The sequence below is a fragment of the Misgurnus anguillicaudatus genome, chromosome 4 (assembly GCF_027580225.2).
Source record: "Misgurnus anguillicaudatus chromosome 4, ASM2758022v2, whole genome shotgun sequence".
Taxonomy (NCBI): Eukaryota; Metazoa; Chordata; class Actinopteri; order Cypriniformes; family Cobitidae; genus Misgurnus; species Misgurnus anguillicaudatus.
This window is the reverse complement of record NC_073340.2, coordinates 7,086,889-7,113,919: the sequence shown is the minus strand read 5'-3', so window position 1 is coordinate 7,113,919 and position 27,031 is coordinate 7,086,889. Positions and strand designations below refer to the sequence as shown.

The window sequence follows — 27,031 nt, the reverse complement described above, 5'->3', positions numbered from 1 at the left end:
TTAGTGGCCCTCTGGATTCCTTTCCTGCAGCTGTTATGAGCAGGTTCATTCCCATGACAAACAGGATGGGGAGATGTTGCAGCCTGTCACAATTCCTTTTTCAAGGTCCTGCCACCGAGTTGTGAAGTGGGCAGTTTTGTATGTTATCAAAACAAGTTTGTGAAAAACATTAATTTATGTAATCTTTTATTTATTTAAATATAGTGCTTATTGCTGTAATTAGAAATTTGTAGACATATATGATAATGTATTTTATCTTAATTTTATCAGAAGGCTGACAATAATCCAGGCGATGCCAAATTAAAGACTGGCACCATTCCCAAGGCAAAGGCTGGCACCGGTGTTGGCAATCCAGTTCAAAAACCTATTGTTATTCCATGTAGTATCATAGTGAAGACCTGCGGTTCCCAAGAAGACGGCTCGTTTTCATCCACCTGATACCAAGGTGAAGGCAGACCCCAAACCTGCCATCCCTAAGAAGATGCCTGTTTTTTATCAGCGTGATACCAAGGTGAAGGCAGTAACCAAACCTGCCATTCCCAAGAAGACAGCTGTAGGTAATCCACATGATACAGAGGTGAAAGCAGATAGCGAGTAGGTCGATCCGGCACACAGTGCGTCTACTGTTATGATTACTCTAAATTGGTGGATCTTAATGATGTGTTGATGCCCTCTAATGAATATTATTATATTAATAAATAAAATAGAAATATTATTAAATGAAACACCTTTATTATATTTACATTACTTTGTCTCCTGCTTGCTGTTTTTCCCTTCATCTCTGTATCTGACTCATGGTTGATTTGAAGTATTACCTCACTACAAAGTTAATATTAGAGTATAGATTTAGTCATTTCCTTCATTTTCTGATGGGGAGAGACATCTAATGACATCTGGACTCTAATTGGATCTATAAGATAGTTAGGATATGACTGTAATATGCTGCGATATTAAAGAGAAAGCAGACAGACACACTCATTGCAGGGTTACTTAGTTTACAGCTAACTTCCGGGTGTGCGTGGAAACCCCATACATAAACAAGTGGGCGTGGCTTAACGTGCCCATCACTCAGCACATCAATTACATTACTTCACCTTAAGAATTAAACATCTTTTGTGGGACAAAATCCCTCCTGCAGTGTGTGCAAACCTCTGTAACTGCAAACAAAGCCTTCTGTACCAAATATTAACATTGATTTTCTCAGGTGTTCAAATACTTATTTTCCTCACTGTATATAAATATGCAAATAGTCCCAGCCTCCACTCTTTCACACCACCTCAGACAATCCAGCCAAATCAAATGGCAAAAAGTGAAAAATTTATTTTCTGGGATGCACATTGACAAACAATTAACACTTAAAGAATAAAACAAATTATTGTAGAAACTTTGGTCTATGCAATAAGGATGCAGCATTTGAAAAAAAAAAGGTTTTACTTAGTTGGTCAAGGCAATGAGGCCATTTGTATACGACATACATTAACAAATGTTTTATCATTTCAAAAAAACATCAATACATTTAATCTCAAAATTCAATTAATGAAACACACACACACGTATAACAATAAAATAAAAGACATATACATAAAAGCATTTGGTAAAAAATGTAGAAAAGTTGTTTTGTGGGAGGAATGTTATGCTTCTCTTGTATTTCTGTCAGATTTGGCAACTAGTAATCGGGGTCTGTCTCCTGATGTCTGAATGAGCTCCCTGCCACTGCAAACACACAAACAAAATACATTACAGTGATTTTATTGACACAGAAAATATAACAAAAGTGCTTTATAAATGACTAAGAGTTACAATAATACTTATTAACAAATTGTCAAATCCTAATGCATCACTTGTGCTTTCCTGGTAGAGCATTACACACTGTCAGAAATTAAGGTGAAAAACTGTACCTGGCTCAATCTATAGTCATTTTACTCACGTTTGGTAGTCCACCCCAACCAGACTGAGTCCATTCACTGCTAGAATACGATCCCCTGGTCTCAGCCGCTGGGACAAAGCAGCAGGAGATTCCGGCATTACGGATTTGATGTATATTCCATTGACCTTAAATTGTGTTTCCTGTTTAAATAAAGATTACTGTATAATATTTATATAATATTATGACATGCCCACCAAAAATACAGTACTAAACAACGAGACAGTAAGAATTTGTTACATATTCATTACCACATATTGTCACTTTTAGTGTTTGATTTCCATAAGCAGTTTTTTGGATGCAAACTTTTAGACATAATATCCTAAAATGGCCAAGTATTTATTGATTCCAGTTTATTTTGCTATTAGTCAATAACACAAAACATCTGAAAGTGTATTTTAAAAATATTGCATATAGAGGGATGATGCAAACATTGCCTACTGATCCACTGACCTGTCCATCTACCAATGCCAGACCCAAACCACATGATCCTCTCTGCAACTCCAGCACAAACACATCTTCCTCATCACCCTCACCTTCAAAAACATATTATACACACCAAACACGTGTCACCATTTTAGCATCTTGACCTCATAATGGTTATTTACATTCAGTGTATTTAAAAAACAAGGAAGACAAAATCCTGCTACCTTCTTGTTTGATATCAGTAAGGTATTTGGAGGTCTGATGGTGTGATATCGTCTCCTGCTGGTCTGTTTCAGGATCCATCAGCTCAAGGTTTTGCAGTGGGTTTGGTGGTGTAAGTAAAAATGGGGCCGAGCGCTCCACACTGCTGGGATGCAACCCTTTCATCTGTAACTGGAGATTTTGAAGCTTCTTTGTTAAAATAGTTTCACAAGAGCTCAAATCATTTGTTCCAGCCCAAGGAAAAACTTTCTCCGTGTGCCCAAGTTCAAGATGAGCTGTTGGATGAGCTTCCAGTTTAGTAAATTTGGCTTCTGTTGGTACAGCGGAGACGAACTGTAAAAACACAGAAATAGGCAAATTTATTATTATTCTGTCATTTACCATAAAGTTTTTGGCTGTGTACAAAATAGCCCCCTTTACTCTCATTCACTACTCCCTAGTACATTACTTCACGAATGTTGTGCACTTAAAGTAGTGAATTTACACATCGAAAGGAACGTTTACAGGACTCCAAGTAATAAAATGGCATCTTTTGGCTGTTCATATACATTTTGGGGCTTTCAAAGTGCACATTTTTTTAAAACTAAAACAATTTCATCTCCATATAAACTACAAAAAGGTGCATTTGTGAAAATGGTGACTTCATGCGTATTACGTGTTCAAACATCGCCAACTACAGGCCTGGTATGGGTAATACAACATGCTCATTTTTGTGGATCCATGTGAACAGGACTGTTTTGAAAGTTAGCCATGAATTTTTTTCTTCAAGACTGATCATAATTGTTTTAAGTGTGTTACATAGAAAGGTGGATTTGTCTAATTTAAATCCAAATAATAAGACTGATTAGCCCTAACTAATTGCTAGTTAGTCAGAATCATTCTTAAGACGCAGTCTAAACGTCACGGCCATGTTTATGCAACCGGCCACTGGTTTCAGCTAAGCCTTGTCTGTGAAATCAGGCCTATATATTTTTGGTCTTTTTCGAGGGCGCATGATGCAAAGCTCATAAAAACATATATTGAGCCCATCATGTGTGTGGCTCGTCCTATCAAAATATGAGTTTGGCGCGTCATGTGAACCTATGCGCATTAGGGGTGTCCTCGACTAAGGATTTACATATTCAAATCAGAATTGTCGAATCTTTCCATAGTCGACCGATAGTCGAATCATATGTGTGCATGGGTTGGGAGGGGGCCAGACAAGGTACAAATTGGTAACTTTTATTTTCTTTCACAAGCAGCACACATAAACAACTTTCTTTTAAAGTGACCAAAACTTTCTTTCAAGTGATGAACGAAGACAAAACTGACGATGCATTTATATATTTATTTTTTTAAGGTAAAATATATAAGGCAACATTTGTTTATTTATTCCTCATAACATTTTAAAGCCACGATCTACAGAACATCACACAAAAATACATTTTGATAACTAAACCTAAAACAATTTATTAAACGTTAATTTATAACATGAAAAACACTGAAATTAATGATTTTATAGACACTATGCGTTATTATTTAGCACAGAAATACCTGCTTGCTTGCTCTGACTTTGATAATCTCTGTATTCACTTTAGATACAGAAAGACCGGATGATATTATTTATTACAGAAATCTATTTGCTATCATTTAAAAGTGAACACCAACCAATATTAAATCACAAGAAAGACATTCGTGTCAGGCAGAAATATAGGTTCGGTGCAGATAGTTTCCGTTTCATCACCGAAATTTTAAAAAACGGCTTACCTGTTATGTAGTTTAACTTTTGACAAGATAACCAAAATGTATGATAAATACATTTTAAAAACTTATACCCGTCGAAAAACATCCGTTTTTTAATGTTTAGTTTGATGAACTCCTAAATATGAGACGCAGAGCACCTAGCCCGTTCGGCTAAATTACATACGCAAGCATGGCCAGCACGCAATAGCGCAACATCGATACAACGAAAAGCTATCCAAAATGTACAGACTTAAATTAGATCAGAATGTACGTTTATAATAGATACATTTTTTTAATAAAATAAGGTCAGAAGTAACAAAGTGCAGAACAAATGTGCAAAATGCCTCAAGTGCACGAAAACAAAACACAAGCCAAATAGATACATCAGATAACCCAGAGTGATTTATAAATAAAATAAAATAAATTATTAAAAGAATAGAAAAGTATAGCCATAATATAATTGCCAGCTTTGTCTTTTAAATGTAGAAACAAAGAGGCAATGGTTTATTAACGAAGAAACCTCCAGGTGGGGCAAACCCATATTGAAATGTTGGCTGGGGCAGGCTCACCATAGATGTTAAAAATGTGTTTTATTTATATAGCGTATTTTATATAAACATGTTTAGATGTAGAAACTTACCTGATTTAGGATAGGTAACGACAGGGCCGCCTTAACCTAATGTGAGGCCCCGGGGCTAAGAGGTTTTGTAGGCCCCCCTTCCCCTTGATTTATGGTCTATTTTTTGTAAGTGTAATATCTATGTAATCTACATATCAAAATGCATTAGTTTCTTTCGAGACATACAACAGTGAGTTTTCCCTCTTTGAGCCAGAAAACACCATAATATTGTTAACATATCACTGAGCCCACTTGAGCATAAACACAAGACACTTTATTTAACAACCACACACAGCAACTTGTGGTGATAATAAAACCAAAATGTGTGAAAGTTTATATGTTTATAAGCTTTATATTTATATAGTTTTTGGAATATACAAATTTGCAGAAAATTGCACTCACTAACTAAATGCTCACCACAGTTTTAAAAATATAATAAGTTAAAGTTAGTTTTAAAGTGAAAATGCATTAATGATAACAAAAGATAAGTCTTTATAGACAGAATCTTGTTAAATGCATTAATGATAACAAAAGATAAGTCTTTATAGACAGAATCTTGTTTTTTAATCATTTATTTATTTTGTAGGCTATTGAAGATATAGTATGCATTGTATTTAGTATTTATGCATAAATAAGCATGTAAAACGAGCAAGTATGAATATGCACAAGACAGACAGGGAACATACCTGTATATAAGATCTTTAGATAATGAGATTATAAATATGAATGGTGCTATCAGGGGATGATCATTTGAGATGGTCTTGTCGCTCTTTACTTTCTAAGACTTGCACCTTTACCGTTGCGTGCGTCTCTTTCTCGTCTTTCTGAAATCAACAGATGTGTGTAATGTGAGCTAATGTCGCGTCAAACTACATCGCTCCAGCTGCGCACGCGTCACTGATATAAACGCGAGTAAACTTAAACTTTATAACAACTAACAGCATTATATGCGGGAACTCCTTTCTTAATTTAGCGGCACAGTTTCTTGCGCACGTTTGGAGAGACTTCTGCATGCTAGAGACTCAGACAGCTGAACGAGCACAGAGAGCGAACGAGCGAGCGCGCGCACGAAAGAGAGAGAGAGACCTGCACCTCACTAGTGCTTGTGCTTATTATGAAATTTCAGAAATTACTCTTTCATTTGTTGGTGGATTATTTCCCGTTTATCTGTCACACTCAGTCTAACGTGCAGGAATGTCAAGTTGACAATGCGCACTTAATTACATTACGCGGAATAAAAAATATGTTACGTCTAACATTTTATTTCACGTTAAGTTACAACGGACCAATCAGCAGCCATGAAACGTGCAATTAGAGTGATTGACAGAAAACCTGACAATCCTCCTCAACTTTTAGAGGTGCAAATAAAAATGCTTTGGTAGTGTAAACCGCGTGGTCGACAGGTTGCCCAAATAAAATGACGCGTAACCTGAAGCACCATTCAGTTCTCCAACACGAAGGGTCAACTGATTTAAGGTATGTGGATAAAGAAGCCAGGGTGAGGGTGTGTCTGCGTCCTGGACGACTACAAGAAATTAAATTCCAGGACTTTCCACGCCCCTCCAAAAAGCACACGAAATTCGTCTGTTTGGTAAAAAAAGCGTTTTTTTTTTTAAATTAAAACTTTATATTTATGTTGAAAGTCTTGGGTTTGTAAAAAAACCCGTTAATATTAGCTAACATTAATCCTAACCGCTTTATCGATAAGTGGCTAGATTGATGCATACACTGCAAAAATATAAGTGTCGACTGCATGTGCCGTATGACATCAGAACTCCGCGAGAACGGTTCGAGAATATACTGCTCTGTATACTTTCGATTTGCTCTCGCGGTACATTGATGTCATGAGTGACCAGTTTGCGCATCCCTGCATGTAAGCAAAATACGTAATGTAAAAGTATGCGGTGAGGAATGTGCTGAGGGCAAGGCCGTTCAGGGTGTAATCTCCACTGTCACGTGATCCTTCAAATATGCCGATTTACTTCTGCGGAAAAACAGCTGTGTTGCTTCATAGTTTAGTGGGGATTTTTTTAGATAAATAAACATTTACATTGAACAGCGTTATTTGAAACAGAAATCTCTCACTCTGACAAACAGTGGTGCAAGCTGCTATTCAAACGTAGTGTCTATTAATAATGAATCATGACATAAAACAACTTCAATAACACAAAAATATTTATTACCACAACTGTTTCTACAGTGTTAATAATCGAAAAAGTTTCTTGAGCAGCAAATCAGCATATAAAATGATCTCTGAAGGATCATGTGACACTGAAGACTGATGATGCTGAAACATTAACCACAGGAATAAATGACAGTTTACAATATTGAGACACGTAAAAAAATCTGAACGTGAACCTTTGAACGGCAGTGTAAATTATAGTTATGATGGCCTGTTTCTCACACTTAATGATATTATTGCATATAGTTTGTTCCTTATCCTCAAATTATAGGGACAAATTTACAAAGGGATCCAGAAACAATCTGATGGTGACTGAACCAGATAATTTTTGCTAAATAAGGTCACAAAATTCTTGGTAGTACCCAGGATGTCGAAGTCTCCAAAAGAAGGCAAAGAGTTTTTACATTTTACTCCGTAAGGGTGGATTCACTACAGTTATTCAAGCTGTAGGAATGACAAAATGACTGAAGAAACATTAACAGCAAGATAATGTAAAACTGTCAGTAACAACCAACGGCGGAAATAAGCGCAGTTATGATAGCAAAATATGTGGGAGTGTGTCACAGGTCGGAGCGGACCCAGATGCTATTGAGTCACGCCCCTTCCTAGTTTCCACCTCGAGGATGTTCCCAAAGCCACCCCAATGACCAGACACACAAGGTACAAGTAAAATTAAAATAGACTTTATTAAATTATTTAAAATAGTATTCAGGGAAGGGGGATTTAAAAACAAGGTTTCTTCTGGCTTCCAGGCAGAGGGGACGGGACTCTGGACTGTCCTTCTTGAACCCGTGGCGCCCTCCGCTTCTCCCGGAGGCAGAGTTTAAGAGGGGAAAGACTGCAGTCATGGATTAAAGTGAAAAAAATTCTTCTGAGTGAAATTTTTTCAGGCCAAGTCATATTCCTTGTAAACAGGCGAGACCAATAGCATTCTAAGGGGAGATGTTTTTTGCCATTAATGCCATATTGAAGTCTACTGTGGCATTTATAGGTTTGACAACTGTCACTATGAAATACAGCAGCAGTGCGAGTATGTTTTTTTGTGAATTAACACTTAATTAAAACATATGATAGGTTTATTAATAGTTTGTTAATTTACAGCTTTACTTTCCTTTAATTGAACCATTACCTTTAATATATGTCTAAAACAAAACACTTGTGACTTCTGCACTAAGGGTTGAAAACGTTATCCCGTCATGTTAATCTACTTGTGACAAACTAAAAAAAATGATTCTGTAAGATGTAGTTTGCAGGGCATTTCAGATTAAGGTGAAACAGCTAAATAACTCACTATATAAAAAGAAATACTAATATCACCACCTTTAATGAATCTTAATTATTTATTAATTGTAAATCTTATTAATTTTGGCATTTACTTATACATTTTTTAAATCAAGGTTGAAACTGTTAACATTAGTTAATGCACCATGAACTAACATCAATTACTTTAAGGACATAAACATGAATTAATAAATGCTTATATACTCTATATTTTTCATAGTTTGTTCATGTTATATAATGCATTTAGTAATGTGAACAAATACAACTTTTTTTAAAAGTGGTACAGAAATGTTTATATCATATTATTCAGTGCACATAAACGAAAAATCCAGGGTCTGTACTGCTCACACAACAGCTTACAGTCACAGCTCTAATACAGTAACTTTATGTATGAATATAAACCCTGAACGAGCAACTCGAATAAAACTTGTGTACAATTCACACAGGATGCCTGTAATCATAGTCACAGTTGTACATTAAATGACTGTACCCTTTATCAACAAATTATTATTTTACAATAGAGGCAGAGCTGAGGTGCTATTTTAGGCGCAATGTTATGCACTTAAAACAATGCATTGTGCGCAACTTGTGTATATTACACAAGAACAAAATTCAAGCTCACTAAGGATAAACAGTCAGTGATGAAATAAGGATAATAAACAATATTTTAGTAAAGGTAAAAAATGTAACTTACCCTTTTTTCTGCTGTTTACTTTCTCCTAAGCCCTAAATGGTCGTGTTTGAGGATACTTGCAAAGACGGGATTTTTGACGCATAACCTTATGTGTATTTAAGGCCAATAAAGCGGCAAAAATACTCACAAGCTCAAAGAGAAGCGAATGCGCGACTGGCTTATTCCCCTCAGACAGAAACAGCGCGCACATAAAGACTGTTGTTATTGTTTCAATTTAAAATCACTTGTTTTTGAATGCGGATACATGTACAAACATCAAGATTTCCTGACCACGCGCACATGCAACTGCAAGAACTGACAGGTGGGTGACATCAAAGTACTGCGAGAGCATTTCGGAAGCAGTCTCGTCTAATGAGTTCTCGGTTCACTCTCACGGGATTCTGATGTCATCTGACTGCCTCTTGGTTCTTGTGGCGCCACGTGAAGTTTACCCATGAGTTTAACAAACTCGTTGTATTAGCCACTGGTTAGATCAGCGTAGCAGTCAAAAACGATCACGTATGAGACAAATTAATTACCCCCAAAATACAGGACCCTAGGCTTACTGTGCAAAGACACGTAAATTACCTGGCTGTTTGATTTTCTTAGCCCACGAACTGAAAGGCTTGCCAATCTTCTTCATTTCGCTAAGCCAAGTTAATCTCCATTGGTCTTATACACCTTTATCGATGTCCAAAACATCGGATCCTTCCTGCATTACAAGTATGTCCATGCTAGCAGAAATTAAGTTTTACCTCAGCTTAACGTGAGATACAGCCAGAAAACCCGGAGTGGATCTCGTGCGTAGTGATTACAGAACGCTTACAGTGGACTGTGGCGAGAGGAACGTGATTTCGTTCCACTCCAGGCTTTGATCACATTCCACTTAACAAGGTGAATACACAGCGTCTTTACGAAAAGTTAATTTAATAATTTTGCAACTGACGGAAATCCGTCGTAGACTCGCTGCAATCGACGGAAATCCGTCGCTACGACGGAGAACTTTAATCCATGTGCAGTAGGTATTTCTCAGATAACTGACTCGTCGTCTCCTTGTTCACCGGGTACGTACTGTAACACAAGATCACACGTGCACTGTTAACTACGACTTTTCCTCTCTTACAGAGGAAATCCACCTGGTAGCGGTGGATACGGTAGGTACTTCTCAGGTAACTGACTCGTGGTCTCCTTCTTTAGAAGGCTCGTAGCTGAAACACAGAATCAACACTTTCACAACTCACTGTGGCTTTTTTCTCTTACAGGTGGCTGGTAGCAGTGGATACGGTAGGTATTTCTCAGGTAACTGACTCGTGGTCTCCTTCTTTAGAAGGCTCGTGGCTATATGTGGCTTTTGGTGGCCTAACATGTACACAGTAGGTGGGTTTACTCACAGACCTCCCGTGGTAAGATGTTTACTCGTGGTCTTTGCCTCCAAGGCCTCTGTTACGACCGGGGGATTCAGTACTGTCACCGTCGAGCCGAACGCTGCCCTCTCCTCTCCGTACGTGTAGCTCCAGAGATCTGGACAGGGGCGCACCTTTGAAGAGGCTCTGTGACAGGCAAGTTACTACACACTAGGCTTCCACAACAGTGTACTTGTTCCTCACATATGCACTAGCACTCTGAAATTCTACTCACGCAAAGGTCTGGGTCTTCTGTGCAATCCACCACCGGCTCCACACTGTATCGTTGCACAGCATATAATTTTAAAAGCACTTCACCCACCGCACGGCGTCTTCTCTCACGACCGACTCTCTATAATGGCTCCTGACAACAGATACACAGCACTGCACTGCAAGACATCAAGTGTACACACACACTCAGCAAGACTCACCCACGACACACTTCAAGTGACACAAAGTAAGGTCAGGCCATGATCTTCCCGGAGCCGGCTGAGAACCTGCGGGGCGTTGTAGTAGGGGAAAGCTGATGGTTAAATGTAGCTGTCGCAAAGATCTTCCTTCCTGGCAATGCTACGCCGCCGGCTCACCCACCACTCTGCTCCGTGATAGGGCCGCTATCCTAGTTCGCTGGGGGCTCACACACACATTGAACAATACGTTTGCAATAATGTTACGTCCCTCGTTAGTTAGATGTAAGTTGTCTAGGAATATTATTATTAGACGTAACAAAATAGCTGTGTGTGTATCATGGTGGCAACAGGAAAACCACAAGACAAAAAGGCAGACAACCAAACCAGCAATCTCATTGCAAAGTGTTTAATTAGAATATAAGTTGAATATGAAAAGTAGTATCAATATAGTATAAAGGAATAAATATTTACAATATATACAATCAGCAAGAACAAACAAACATTGACAAACTGGAGGAGAGGAAGGAGCGAGAGAGTGGAGCTTAAATCAAAGAACCAAATATAATCATAAGGAAAACTAACTAAGGAGTAGAAAGCTAAACTAACTAACAAAAGAAAATGTAGAAAGAAACATCTACAGCGTGCAAGACGCTATAACTACACCATACTCTCAAACAACACACAACCTACATAATTAGCTCCACTCGTTTATGCTAGTGTGTCTAATACATGATGAAACGACTACGTGCAAATGTAGGTCGCGACCTGCTTACCTGACTCACGACCTCTCCAACCAGGCTACACATCTCCACAGAAGGACATGGTTTAAAGTGTACGTTTCACCGGTACCGCGGCCGGTGTTCCGCGTGTCGAATCAAGCATGAATTAAACACAGGAGCCCCAAACAAACACTCGCCGCATTTAGAGCGGGACGTGAGATTTTTACAGGTACATCAATCGTAACATTCACGTTTTAAATCAAGCATGAATTAAACACAGAAACCCCAAACAAGCGAGCACGACAAACGCAACGTCTCTCCCCAACCCAGAGTTTGTCTTTGAGCTGCCGCCATTGAAGTTTGAGCCATTCATAAACAGCTCCGTGAGCAGCGATTGGTGGCGCGATCCGTGACGTCAGACCCTTACGCCCGCAGATTGACAGATGGATCGTCAAATCAGAATCCACACCTGAAACACAGCATACAGACACGCACACATATGCAGCAACAAAACACTTGCATAACACAGCGTACGTAACACTCCCCCCCTTAAAACTAAACATAAAGCAGATTTTCAAGCTCTAGACAACGTATCAGCAATTACATTTTCTGAACCTTTTTTATGCTTTATGATTAAGTTATAGCTTTGCACAACCAACGACCAACGCATAAGGCGTTGGTTGTGATTGTACATTCTGGACAAAAACACCAAGGGATTGTGGTCAGTATACACAGTGATGGGCAGAACCGATGACCCCACATAAACCTCAAAAAATTGTAGAGCCAAAATCAAACCTAAAGCTTCCTTCTCGATGGTAGAGTAATTTCGTTGATGTCGATTGAATTTTCTAGAGAAGTAGCAAACTGGATGCTCTAAACCAAAATCATCATCCTGAAGAAGTACGGCTCCCATGCCTAAAGCACTGGCGTCGACTTCTAGTTTAAAAGAGCGTGTAAAATCTGGGGCAGCAAGAACAGGGGCACTGGTTAGCAGCGACTTTGCTCCTTCAAAAGCATGCTGACAAGCGTCAGTCCAAAGAAAAGCATTGGCTGGACTTAACAAATCAGTCAAAGGATGCATGACGGTAGAGAAGTTCCGACAAAAACTTCTGTAGTACCCAGCCATCCCTAAAAACCGACGTAGCTCTCGCCGTGTCGTTGGAACTGGAAAATTAGCAATAGCATCTACTTTGGCACTAACAGGACGGACTTGTCCTTGCCCTACTTCTTTGCCCAAGTACGTTATTGTTGCTTTACCAAACTCACACTTAGATAGATTAATGGTTAAGGATGCATCAGCTAACCTTTCAAAAACAGTCCGAAGGACAGTCAAATGTTCAACCCAATCAGACGAATAGATCACCAAATCATCTAGATATGCATTACAATTTTTAACTCCTGACAGTACAATGTTTACCAAACGCTGAAAAGTGGCGGGTGCATTTCGTAGACCAAAGGCCATGACCCGGTACTGTAGGAAGTTATCCGGTGTAACAAAAGCTGAAATTTCCGCCGCCCGAGCGGTCAATGGCACTTGCCAATACCCTTTCAGCAAATCTAATTTCGTTACAAATTTAGCAGAACCCAAGTTATCGACGCAGTCTTCCATTCTAGGAAGAGGATAGCTATCTGGTACAGTCACAGAATTTACTTTTCTGTAATCTGTGCAAAAACGAAATGTACCGTCGGGTTTCGGAACAAGAAGGCAAGGTGAACTCCATGGACTATAGCTAGGTTCAGCCAAGTTATTTTTCAACAGATAATCCACCTCAGTCTTCATCACAGAACGCTTGATATTATTCACTCTATATGCATGTTGTTTAATGGAAGAACTACACGTCACCTGGATATCATGCTGTAACACATGAGTTTGAGTCGGCACATCACCAAACAACATAGGAAATTCCTGGATTAATGTCATAATATCCTGTTTTTGTGACTCAAGTAAATTTTCAAGGTTTTCTGGCAAGTTCTTTAAAACTTCAGAATTTGAAAGTCTACCACCCATTGACACATCATTACCATCATCGGTATAACACTCACCAGGAGGTGGCAGCAACATCTCCACTGCAGTGGAGTCAGGCTCAGCAAGGACAGCAACGGCTAAAACCTCAGTAGAAACGGCAGGCTTCTCATGCTCCTCTGAAACTTTCTCAGATACCTTTCGAGAGCAATAAGATTTCAACATGTTAACATGGCATGTTCGAAACTTTCGCTTGCGATCAGGAGTGTGGATCACAAAATCAGTCTCGCTCAATCTCTTAGATATCTTATACGGACCAGAAAAACGAGCAGTCAAAACTGACCCAGGTACTGGTAGCAGTACTAAAACTTCATCACCAGGTTGTAGCTTGCGCACGACAGCTTTCCTATCGTACCGTTTCTTCATACCCTCCTGAGCTATTGACAATGATTTTTGTGCAAATGAACACGCATTATGCAAACGTTCTCGGAAACGGCTGACATAATCCAACACGTTTTGTTCAGTTGTCTTTGTGTCATTTAACAACCCGTCCTTCACTACTTTCAGGGGGCCTCGTACAGTGTGACCGAAAACCAAGTCTGCAGGACTAAACCCCAGAGATTCTTGAGTTGCTTCCCGAACTGCAAACAGCACAAATGGTACACCCTCATCCCAGTCTTTCCCAGAGCTTAGACAATACTTTTTCAACATCGACTTTAACGTCTGATGAAAACGTTCAATAGCACCCTGACTTTCAGGATGATATGCACTCGAAATTCGATGTGTGATGCCCAAAGTTCTCAACACTTGTCTAAAAACATTAGAAAGAAAGTTAGTCCCCTGATCTGTTTGCACAATTTTTGGCAACCCGAATGTAGTAAAAAACTTGAGCAAAGCTTTAATAACAACAGGAGCAGTTATTTTTCTTAATGGGACAGCTTCCGGAAATCGTGTCGCAGAACACATAATCGTTAACAAAAACTGATTACCTGCCTTTGATTTCGGCAAGGGACCAACACAATCCAAAATTATGTGTTCGAACGGTTCGCAAATAACTGGAATCGGAACTAATGGAGCGGGTGGAATCTTTTGATTGGGCTTACCCATCATCTGACATTCATGACAAGTGCGGCAATACTGAGACACATCCCTCTTCAAACCAGGCCAGAAGAAATGCTTAAGAATGCGGTTGTAAGTTTTTGTCACACCCAAATGACCTGCTAACTCATGGTCATGTGCCAAACTCAAGACTTGTTTACGGTAAACAGTAGGCAAAACAATCTGACAGACAACCTCCCATTCCTGCTCCACATCTGCATTCGGACGCCATTTCCTTAACAACAGACCATTTTCAATCACGTATTCTACTAAACGGGTTGAATCAGATTTTGTACTTTCAGCAGCAGAAAAACACTTAGTTAGTGACACGTCTTCTCGTTGTGCGATCTTAATTCGTTCATGTGAAATGGGTTCAGCTAACAATTCTGTCTCAGGAACAGCATTAACAGAATATTTATAGTGCCGAACATCTTCAACATCCTTTTCCGCTAACCCTGAACTTTCTTCAGTAAACACAGGTGACATAAAAGAGTCAGATAGAACGATGTCATTTCCGATTCTGCGTTTTTGAGCACGAGTAACTACATTAGCAGCAAATACCTCTGGAAAATGCTCAGAGATGTCATCAGCATGGACGAAACAGTCAGGTTTATCAATAACTTCTGGCACAGGTGACACTTTACCTCCTGCCAAGTCATTTCCAAGGATGAATGCAACGCCTTTAACAGGAAAGGAAGAACGTATCCCAACTTTTACAAATCCTGAAACTAGGTCACTCTGTAAATGTATCTGATGCAACGGGACCTTTATTACACCCATTTCAATCCCTTGAACTAATACACTTGACCCACAAGATGTCTGTTCTGACAACGGAAGTACATCAGCTATTACAAACGACTGGATAGCGCCTGTATCCCTCAGAATTTGTACCTCTTTCTGCTCCTCCGGTTTACCGTTTAAAGAGATTAAACCCTTCATTAAGAATGGCTTAAACCCTGCATCAATCTCATCCTTCTCTAGAACAGTTTCAGACACAGCCTTCACAAAACTAACAGGTTTTACCTGCCCTTGCTGATTCTTGCGCTTAAGCATCAGGCAATCTGAAATAACGTGACCCACCTTGTGACAATAGAAACATTCTCGTGTCTCTTTACTCTGCGGTGAACTACTTTTAGTACGGACGTTCGAGTTTTGAGTTGACGACGAATTCAGTGCTTTCTCTGGTCGGCCTGAAACAAACACACTCTTATGCGTTAACACATACTCATCTGCAAGAATAGCAGCTTGTGACAACGTTGTAACTTTTTGTTCATTCAGGTATGTAACTACTCGTTCTGATAAACAATTCTTAAAATCTTCTAAAAGCATTAGCTCTCGCAACGAACTTAAATCTTGCACATTGTTAGTTGACAACCATTTATCAAAAAGAACTCCCTTCTCTCGGGCGAATTCCACAAACGTTTGCTGAGCGGCCTTCTTATGGTTCCTGAAACGTTGCCGATACGCTTCAGGTACCAATTCATACGCGCGAAGAACAGCATTCTTCACCACATCATATTGTAAGCTCTCTTCTAATGATAGCGCAGAGCAAACTTCCTGTGCTTTTCCAACTAATCGACACTGTAGCAGAAGACACCAAACCTCTTTTGGCCAATGAAGTGCTGCAGCCACACGCTCAAAAGCAGCGAAATACGTATCCACTTCGGATTCTCTAAAGTGAGGCACTAAAGCAATTTGCTTACTAATATCAAATGTTGCGGTCGAAATATCACTCATAGAGTTTACCGAATTCACTGAAGCACAAACAGGGCTAACAGGGTTAAGCTGCGCGGTTCGATCAGAGACAACCTTCGCTGACTCTAACTCGAGCTGTCGCAGTTTAATCTGTTTCTCTGCCTCAATTTCCAATTTACGGATCTCTAAGCGTAGGGTCATTTCAGCTTGGCGTGTATCAGCTCGCTCCTGTGCTTCCATCTGGAGTCGGGCTATGCGAACCTTAAGCCGTGCATCACCCCCAGACTCCACAGAAGACGGAGACAGTGGGTAGAAGGGCGGTAAGACAGCCTTGGGCTCGGCCTCCGCCTCCACCTCAGCATTCTCACCTGTTGCCTCCACTGAGTTCCCCACGCCAGGCATACTTTTATCCACAGCTGACATCTCAGCTTGCTCACTTTTCGAATCTGAAGATATAAACACTTTTAGTTCGACCAAATGTTTCCAAATTGTACTCTTAATAATGCGCTTTAGAGACTGCCTCACCACAGGAATGCGATAGTGTTCAGCTATCTGCAACAACTCGTCTTTTCTACACCGCTTGAACGTTTGCAAAGTTGGATTGGCAATAAATGATTGTAAGTCAAAAGTACTCATTGAATCCAATTATCACTATACTCACTTCTCAATATACAAAACAATGCCCTTGTCATTGCATTTTCCCACGCCATACAAAAACACACACACACCACTACCCTCCGAGATATTATAAACAATATATAAATTAAATATGAATCATAAATCATATAAATCATATAGATCCCGGACGAGCCCCCAAATATGTTACGTCCCTCGTTAGTTAGATGTAAGTTGTCTAGGAATATTATTATTAGACGTAACAAAATAGCTGTGTGTGTATCATGGTGGCAACAGGAAAACCACAAGACAAAAAGGCAGACAACCAAACCAGCAATCTCATTGCAAAGTGTTTAATTAGAATATAAGTTGAATATGAAAAGTAGTATCAATATAGTATAAAGGAATAAATATTTACAATATATACAATCAGCAAGAACAAACAAACATTGACAAACTGGAGGAGAGGAAGGAGCGAGAGAGTGGAGCTTAAATCAAAGAACCAAATATAATCATAAGGAAAACTAACTAAGGAGTAGAAAGCTAAACTAACTAACAAAAGAAAATGTAGAAAGAAACATCTTCAGCGTGCAAGACGCTATAACTAAACCATACTATCTAACAAAACAAAACATACATAATTAGCTCCACTCGTTTATGCTAGTGTGTCTAATACATGATGAAACGACTACGTGCAAATGTAGGTCGCGACCTGCTTACCTGACTCACGACCTCTCCAACCAGGCTACACATCTCCACAGAAGGACATGGTTTAAAGTGTACGTTTCACCGGTACCGCGGCCGGTGTTCCGCGTTTCGAATCAAGCATGAATTAAACACAGGAGCCCCAAACAAACACTCGCCGCATTTAGAGCGGGACGTGAGATTTTTACAGGTACATCAATCGTAACATTCACGTTTTAAATCAAGCATGAATTAAACACAGAAACCCCAAACAAGCGAGCACGACAAACGCAACGTCTCTCCCCAACCCAGAGTTTGTCTTTGAGCTGCCGCCATTGAAGTTTGAGCCATTCATAAACAGCTCCGTGAGCAGCGATTGGTGGCGCGATCCGTGACGTCAGACCCTTACGCCCGCAGATTGACAGATGGATTGTCAAATCAGAATCCACACCTGAAACACAGCATACAGACACGCACACATATGCAGCAACAAAACACTTGCATAACACAGCGTACGTAACAAATAAACACATCCAGCTGTATATTCCTTGTACTCACGGTAAGTTATCACACTTCCTCTCTTTATCTCCGCGATATCCACACTAGCTGGTTTCCTTTACACTGCACGTAATCCAGTCGTACTCATCCGACTATCACACTGAAGATATGCATGTCAATACTCTCACAATATCAAAGACTTCCAATATACTCAGCCACGCTATTATCCTCTTCCTCCGTTTCCAACCAGCGTCTCGTATAGTCCTCCGTTTCCACGCCACAGCAGCACAATATCCACTTCACCACCGGAACTCACGTACCGACTGCAACCAAACAACAACCCCTACTGGCTGGTTTTCGTGTCCTCTTTATACTCCTTCGCTTCCTTAAGTTCTCCAATCCTTGATCGCTGCGTTTATTTGCCACACCTGTGTTCAATCGGCTTGATTTTGCTCACGGCGTTTTCCCGGAAGTTCCTGTATTTCTGCTTATCCCGCCGGGTGGAACTCAACCCCGGGCGGAACCAATCTTCTAGAGTTTTGGTTCCGCCCCATGTAATCGTCACCGTGTGACAAGTGCATTGCTAGAATATAAATATATTGTATTGCAATAGGTAACATTAGGTATTAACATTAAATCAAACTAAACAAGAGATTTATAAATGAAAATGTTTAATAACAGTACTGACTTATGGTTACAATTGAAATTGTTTTGGTATAAATGCATCAAAATTTAAATAATACATGCACAATTTACTGTTTCCAGTAGAGAACAGAGAAAGAAAGAAAGTTTAGAAGAAAGAGAGTCACCAGCATTGAACTAAAATCTTGGCTAAGGGGTTGTGTAAACCTAAACTTTTAAACGCCGAGCACTTTTTAGCTGTGATACTTGAGCTGTGAGCCAGTTGGTTGTTGTGATACTTGTCCCCGCCCCTCCTCCACTGTGATTAGACGGCTGTGTGAGAACTGACATTGACGATCGGAGCTTTCCACCCAAAGTTGAATCTCTTTCAACTCTTGACGCTCAGCGCGGAAAAACGCTGAGCGCCGGCTTATTTTAAAAACGCAGAGTTTCCATTAAATCAATTAAAAATCTGCGCCGGCCGCGGGCGTAAAACTTTGGTGTCCATGCCCCCTAAGGGGTTGTGCACACCAAAACTTTTAAACACGGCTGAAAACGCCTGGACAACGCCGAATGCCAGCTGTTTCTTCAGCTGAGCGCTTTGGTAGCTGTGATACTTTAGCTGTGAGTTGGTTGGTTGCTGTTGTAATGCCCCGCGCCTCCTCCACTGTAATCGGACAGCCGTGTGAGAACTGCCAATGATGAGTGGAGCTTTTCACCCAAAGTTGAATGTTTTTCAACTGTCGGAGCTCAGCGCTAAGGGGGCGTGCACACCAAAGCTTTTACGCCTTTTACGCATGGAAGCTCAGCGTTTTTCAAATAAGCCAGCAGCTAGCGGTTTTCTTCCGCGCTGAAAACTGGTGCCCGGCGGTTTTTCCACGCTCAGCGCTGAGCGCTGAGAGTTGAAAAATGTTCAACTTTGGATGAAAAGCCCCGCTCGTCAATGTCAGTTCTTACACGGCCGTCCAATCACAGTGGAGGAGGGGTGGGGACAAGTATCACAGCAACCAACCGTCTCACAGCTGAAGTATCAGGGGGCGTGCACACCAACGCTTTTACGCCCGCGGCCGGCGCATGTTTTCAATTCATTTCAATGAAAACTCTGCGTTTTTCAAATAAGCCAACAGCTAGTGGTTTTCTTCCGCGCTGAAAACCGGCGCCCAGCGGTTTTTCCGCGCTCAGCACCGAGAGTTGAAAAATGTTCAAAGAAAAGCTCCGCTCGTCAATGTCAGTTCTCACGCGGCCGTCAAATCACATTGGAGGTGGGGCGGGACAAGTATCACAGCAACCAACCGTCTCACAGCTGACGTATCAGAGCTACCAAAACGCTTACCTGAAGAAAGCTAGCACTCAGCTGAAAAACAGCTGGCATTAGACGTTGTCCAGGCTTTTTCAGCCGCGTTTAAAAGTTTTGGTGTGCAGAACCCCTCAGCGCGGAAAAACTGCTAGCTGCTGGCTTATTTGAAAAACACTGATCTTCCATAGGAAACAATTGAAAACATGCGCCGGCTGCGGGTGTAAAAGCTTTGGTGTGCACGCCCCCTTAATGGCAAGAAAAAGACCATAGAGAATGAACAGAAGAGCAGAGCTCATGGAGACCAGCCCAAAAATGGAAAAATGGAATGGGAAAGGCAGAAAGGCTGAGCATACCCTAACATTATCCCTTCCCTTGACCATGTGACCAAACCCAACATGATACATTCAAACTGACGATTAGAAGACCACCTTTAACCCCCACTGTACTTGACAAACAACTCTGCCAATAGTCAGTGAGCACAGGAATGCAGATGGTAGATTTGGGAATAGGGGTTGTGCCATTAATTCCTGTTTTCCCAGAGTGCACCCTTATTTTCAGCCTTACAACTCCGAAACTCTCCCAGTGTGAATCTAGAAAAAATCCTATCTTTTAGCTAAGCGTTCACATAAAACACCTCTTATTGTTCACTTCTCAAGTAACGAAAGTTAATTTTTTGCTTGAAATAATATGAACAGCAGCTCTGCTAACCCTTCTGCTTTTGCTTTCCTGTTTCTATATCGGGATACCCAATACAGGTTACAGAAGCACAAGTATGGATCCAGCCTCACATGTGAAGACTTCAGATGATGCCTACGCCCCCAAAGACTTCAGATGATGGCAACTATAGATGGACTTAAAAAACTGCCATATTGTAATCACTGCCTCATAGTTTTTACAATAAATAATAATATTTGAATGGACAACGTTTACACTTTTATATTCCCATTTGTTTGTCCACAATACTCTGCTGGACAATGCAAACTGGTGTGTTTTGCATCATCCAAATATTGTTAATTTACATATATTACAGACATTGTAACAATAGAAAGTGGGTTGAAAGTCTGTAAACTTACTCTATATAATAATAATTGTCTGTTTAACTGAGCATGACTTAAAACACATGACTTGTATTATCTTAGAGCTATTGCTTTATGAATGCATTTTGTTCCTTAATGAGATAAACGCTTACACCTGGTTTTAGAGACAATGCTTAAAGTGTAACTAAACCCCAAACCAACTTTTTTTAGTTAATGATCTGTAAGAATGGGGCTTTATTAGTGCTGTTCGTTGATTTTGATGTAAGTTTTTTGACATTTGGATATAAAGTGTTTCAATACTGCAATATATGGTGTAAAAACGTCTGAGTGCTTCAGGTTGAACAGTGGCTACTGCACTTGAATTTTCCTATTGGATGTTGGGTCCAAAAATTGACTCGTGACGTAAGCAGGTTTAAGCTCACCACGCCCTTGTTACGATCTCACCACACACTTATTCGTCCCCTCTATCTCCTTGGGATTTGCCCACTTTTCTTGCATTTTTCAAATATTGCCAGTGGGTGGAGTCAGGCTCTGACCAGGGGTTTAGTTACGCTTTAAGCTGAGTCCTAGACTACGACACGTTTAGCTGTCCCAACTGAAAATAACTTGCACTGACAGATCTTAAAATGTGCCAGCGTGTTTTAATTTGTTTCAAGATATACACGAGTAACATCTTTCTACGGGATGTTTATTAAAGATGCTTAAACATCTTAATTTAATTTAAATGCCTACACTGTAAAAAAAATGCTGTAATTATGCAGCTGGTTGCCAGTAACTTACTGTAGAAAAAAAGTCTGAAGATGTTTCATGTTCATTTAACTTTGAGCAAACTGTTGCCAGTAAATAATATTAATGTAAAATCTACAGTAAGTTACTGGCAGCTAGTTGCCAGTAATACACAGTAATACTGTAATTTCTAAAGACATTTTTTACAGTAGTTGTGTTTTTAGCTAAGCCTTGTCTATGAAATCAAGCTTTTATGTGGCTTAACACATTAATTAAAATATTAAATTCTGTACACACTTTATTATTAAAACATACTATGCAAGAGCAAGCAGATTAGCCCAGAAAATAAACGCAATGCATTAAAATTACAGTTTGCTTAAAGGTGCAGTGTGTACATTTTAATGGCACCTAGTGGTGAGGTTGCAAATTGCAACCAACAGCTCAGTTCACAGCTCACCCCTTGCTTTTGAAACGCATAGAGAAGCTACAGTAGCCGACACAGGACAAACATGTCATTGTTGGAGACATCTTAATAAAAAGGTTTATCCATTAAGGGCTTCTGTAGAAACATGGCGGCACAAAATGGTGTCTTCCATGTAAGGGGACCCTCTGTGTATGTAGATAAAAACATCTCATTATAAGGTAATAAAAACATAACAGTTCATTATGAAAGGTCTTTATACACCACTGATAATATAGTTTTGTATATTATTTTGCATTTCTGTCAAGAGATCCTTCTAAAAATTACACACTGCACCTTTAAAGTATAACATTTTATAAATTAGGTGCATACTCAATTTTATCTTGCCATATCCATTAAGCGGTTTCTGTGGGAGAAAAATGCTTAACATTTAATGTAACGCATTGCTTTTATATTTTGGGCACGTCTGCTTGCCCTTACATGATTTAATTAATTTTTTTTAATTCAGCTGTTAAAAAAGGTTAGTTCTTATTTAAGTTATCGCAAACACTTGATTGCAGTTGTTGCTGCTAAGGGTGGCCCAATAATATTCATTAAAAGCTGTTATGCTTTACTAAACTACATGTTTATAATTGCTGTTAACTATATGATATGACCTGTAGAGATATACCTATAGGCCTGTATACCAGCTGATATATGTGGTCTTAATTTTAAATTGAGCTAAATCAAGTAATATTATTTTAAATAAAGTCATTTTAGCATGCCCAAATAAACGTTAATCAAATAAAACATTGAGAAAACCTAAATAACTTTGGAAAACCACTAGCCACTGTGGCTGGTGAACAAAAAAGTTAATGTCAAGCCCTGTATATAATATAATTACTATTTCACTGTGTACCTGATCATCATGTTTTCTTTGTTTGTTTTTTTCAATAACAACTGACTAGATGTACATTATCTCTTACTTATGTTTTCATATTTGCTCCAACACTCACTGACTCCTCAAAATAGTTATGTGTGCTGTAATGTTATGAATGAAAAGTGCTAAATTAATCCCACATTAATTTGAATTTCACATCTTTCGTTTTGTCTTTGTATACAGCATTAAAATCGCTGCTCAAGGGCCTCAGTGAAATGATTCTTCAGTCACCAGCAACTCCCGATAAAGACAAAACCTAGAAAACTTTAATGAATTTTAATAGATACAGCAAAATCATATTCACTTAAAACAATACTTCAAATAGGCTTTTAAGCCAAAAATACGGGTTGTGTTACTGTAATAGTCTGGAATTAATCATTTAATTATTGTTTCATCATCATCATCTGTTCCTCATTTGTTTAACTATTGCTCCACATGTTCTTTGTTATCATCCATGTGTATTTAAGCGTTCTCCCTTTGTCGGATCTCGTGTTGTATACATCTTTGTTACATGTGAGTTTTTCCCCCGGCTGCCAGTTAGTTGTTGTATTATTATATTAAAGTTTATCATTTATCCTAATCTCCATCGTCCTTCCCCGGTCACATACCATGACAGTTACAATTTATATTTCACCTTTCCTCAGAAATTCAGATTTCTTTTGGTCTATGAGATTTGGAGCCAGAGAATAGTTGGACATCTTGTTTTGCTTCATGCTCTTGAAGACACACTGGTTAACTATTTTCTCAATCACTTCTCCGCTTAGTGACTTTCCAAGAAACCAATTTTCTCCTACTGCACGAAAAGAGAGAAACCAAAAAAATGTGTTTGTATTAGCGAGAGTACAAACAATGACCATGTCCATGTAGTTTCTGGAGTACTTACAGCTATCATCTCTTCATAAAAATGTGCAGCATGGGTTCCTTAGCATTCAGCCATCCTTTCACCCAGATATACTGCCATTTCTCATAAGTTCTTGCTTTATACTTTTAACCTCTGCCTTGCTGAGTTTAATCTCCACCTCCACACAATCATTATCTGCAGCAGCATATTTACTCATTCCCCTCCACCCCCTTGTGCGCTGAAACCCACAAGAAAGAACACTTAAAACCTGCCTTTTGCATTCCACTAGCCAGTTGTAAAATTTCAGATACTATAAATGCTTGTCTGTTACACTCCCAGCTATCTACCTATAATAGGGTAAACCATAGCCATAAGTTCTCCTGTGTAAACTGCCAAGCCATCTGTTAGCCTTTTTGCTATAGCCAAACCCAGTTCTGGTACCACATGTGCCACCCCCACCCTACTATCAGTTCTTTTGGATGCATCTGTAAACATAGTCATACTCTGACTATACTTTTCTGCAATATAAATGTTCACTCTCCATTTGTCTATCTCCTATTCCTGGTTTTCCTCAAGCAGTCCTAAATCCACTTTAAGTTCTTCATCTGTCCAAGTGGGGACTACAGGTAGCACCACTGTAGGACTTATTTTCAGTGAACTTATGCTGCGTCCGAAAACTCAAGGCAGTGACTCGTTGCCTCGCTGCCTCATGAGGAAATGACTTCGGAGGCATGAAGGTAGCTCGGAGAAAGACTTTCGGACACACTTCTAAGGCAGCGTGTTTGAAATTTAAACAGAGAGCGCCTTTGTGATAACTAATCACATATTTGAAAACTACAAGACTAATTTCTCGCTAGAAATGCAATTAAAAGGTGTGAAAAGTGAAAATATACCTTTATTTACACTAAATTGGTGGTCCCTCGCGTCCTTGGCCGCCATTTTATTTTTTCGAACTCGACCGGACTCGACCAATCACATTCTTAATGTAGGTCCACGCATAGGTATCTCAGGAGACAGGAAGTAAACCAAACATTGAATTCGGACATGCCTTGATGCCTTGCTGCCTTGGAAAGCTGCCTCAGAAGGCAGCAATTTAGAGTTTTCGGACGCAGCCCTAATCTCATCTTCACTACCTTGTGGTTTTTTTGTCCATCCAAAGCACACCTGTGAACTTCAGGTGGATGCATGTGATATTGTGTGCGAGGGTGGATCTGTGGCATGTGCAGGAACTGTGATCAAAGAACTTATCCACTGCAACACCAGCGCCCAGCAATATATAGGCTCCATACATATACACACATATCAGAATTGCTAGAAATGGATTATGTAATCTAAATAATCTCTGTCCAAAAGTGGCAATTAACAGACATAGCAATGCATCATGTTCTATAAGATTATAATGTTAAAATGGAATTACTCAATAAAGCAAGAAAAAAACTACCTCAAATGTGTATCTATTTAAAACATCAAAATCATCACACGCAAAAAGTCGCTAGAGCAATAGACGGTTTCATCGGACGCATGTGATACACGTCTGGATCCGAACCTTACTTCCGGTTTCGTTTTTTTAATGGTCTGACTAGTTGCTAAACTGATCTCTTGAACAAATGCCTCGTCGAAAATAACAATAAAGTTGTATCCACGCGGACTCGCATTAAGGGTCCCTAAAGTCTGGACTACGTGATGTCATCAAAGTGTGGACTCTGAGGAGGACCACAAGTCCGGAGTGTGCCATTTGGGACAGGACCATAGACTGTAAAAAAAGGCATGCGCAGAAGGAATCGTCCGTGGAGCCAGAGGCGGAGCCACGTTATCAAACTTCCGCCTAAACGCTCGCTCGACCAATTCAACCACGCCACTCATAACGACACGCCCCGTTTCTATAGCATCAAATTACTAGCTAAAATGAAACTTACCCCAATAAGGAAAACACTTGAACATATATCTGCGTGAAAACAACTACCTGAAAGTACCAAAACCACCTTTTGGAAACTTTTATTGGAAGTGTAAATACTTTTTTTATTTAGAGCAGAGTCCCATTAGTTTGAATGAAGAGGGCGGGGTTATGACTTGTACTGCAGCCAGCCACCAGGGGGCGATCACAGAGCCAGAGGCTTCACTTTTCAAGGCTTATGAGCAGTGTTAGGAAAGTTCACTTTCTACATGAACTAGTTCAGTTAACAGTTCACAAATTTTAAAATGAACTAGTTCAGTTCATAGCTAATATTTCCAAATTTTGAACTAGTTCACAGTTCCAAAAATGAACTAATTTATTTATAGTTCTTTTCCCCCATATTATTTAAAAAAAATATATTGCCATATAGCCCATATAGAACCACAGACAGGAATGATTTTATCAGTTTTAACACTGAAGCTAAATGCATCAGATTTCATATTCATATCCAACTTTAAATCCTTATCCAACCAGGGTTTACGAGCATTGACTGTCTTTTAATTTTTGTATTTGCTTGCACATACCTTGAAAGGCTAGCCGGGTGCTTCAAGGGGGTTTTCCGGGCGAGAAGCGCTGCGAGGCGTTGACTGTATGACAACTCAGGTATTGCACACCGCACGTGCACGTTAAATAGCGTGAGCTTGTCTATTTCAAGATCCAGAATATGTGTAAGCAGCCTTTGTTAATCGTTAACGATTTAGGACAAATATGATGTTATGTTATCTAATGTTAAACTATGCGAGTGGCGCAGCAGGGATTTGGATAGCAGCGTCCAGTCAGTGTTGTTTTGATGACGCATGCAGCCTGGTGGCAGTGTTGCCAGATTGGGTGTTTTTTTCCGCTACACATTAAGGCCTGTTTACAGTGTGTTTTAGACGGGTTTTCGCCTGGAAGACTCTATAGAAATCTGGCACCCTACTGAATGACGTTAAAGTGAGAGAACGTGCCGTTCACAAGCCCCAGAATGAACGAGTTCACCTTGCGTTCATCAGGCAGTAATACAGTACGTTCAGTTCACGTTCGCCCAAAATATGAAGTAGTTCAACACTGCTTATGAGGCACACCCGGGCAGGACCTATAA

General features: G+C 39.8%; 1 protein-coding gene across 1 annotated transcript; it reads right to left on the bottom strand.

Annotated features, from left to right (window-relative positions):
• Positions 1–1,526: 1,526 nt before the first annotated feature.
• LOC129420529 (ras-associating and dilute domain-containing protein-like) lies at positions 1,527–27,010 on the bottom strand. The gene is made up of 5 exons (XM_073866605.1): positions 26,475–27,010; positions 2,575–2,905; positions 2,378–2,460; positions 1,928–2,067; positions 1,527–1,713 (listed from the first exon to the last, which is right to left on the bottom strand). The coding sequence occupies exons 2-5, from the start codon at positions 2,735–2,737 to the stop codon at positions 1,632–1,634; spliced, it is 468 nt and encodes a 155-aa protein (XP_073722706.1). The 5' UTR covers positions 2,738–2,905; positions 26,475–27,010; the 3' UTR covers positions 1,527–1,631.
• Between the last annotated feature and the right edge of the window lie 21 nt (positions 27,011–27,031).

Bases quoted from the DNA above. Each gene is read 5' to 3' on its own strand.
- LOC129420529 (XM_073866605.1), bottom strand. From the start codon at position 2,737: ATGAAAGGGTTGCATCCCAGCAGTGTGGAGCGCTCGGCCCCATTTTTA. The intron at 2,068-2,377 runs GTCAGTGGATCA...TTATTTAAACAG, and splicing joins TGGCATTGGTAGATGGACAG to GAAACACAATTTAAGGTCAA. The intron at 1,714-1,927 runs GTGAGTAAAATG...GTGTGTTTGCAG, and splicing joins GTTGGGGTGGACTACCAAAC to TGGCAGGGAGCTCATTCAGA.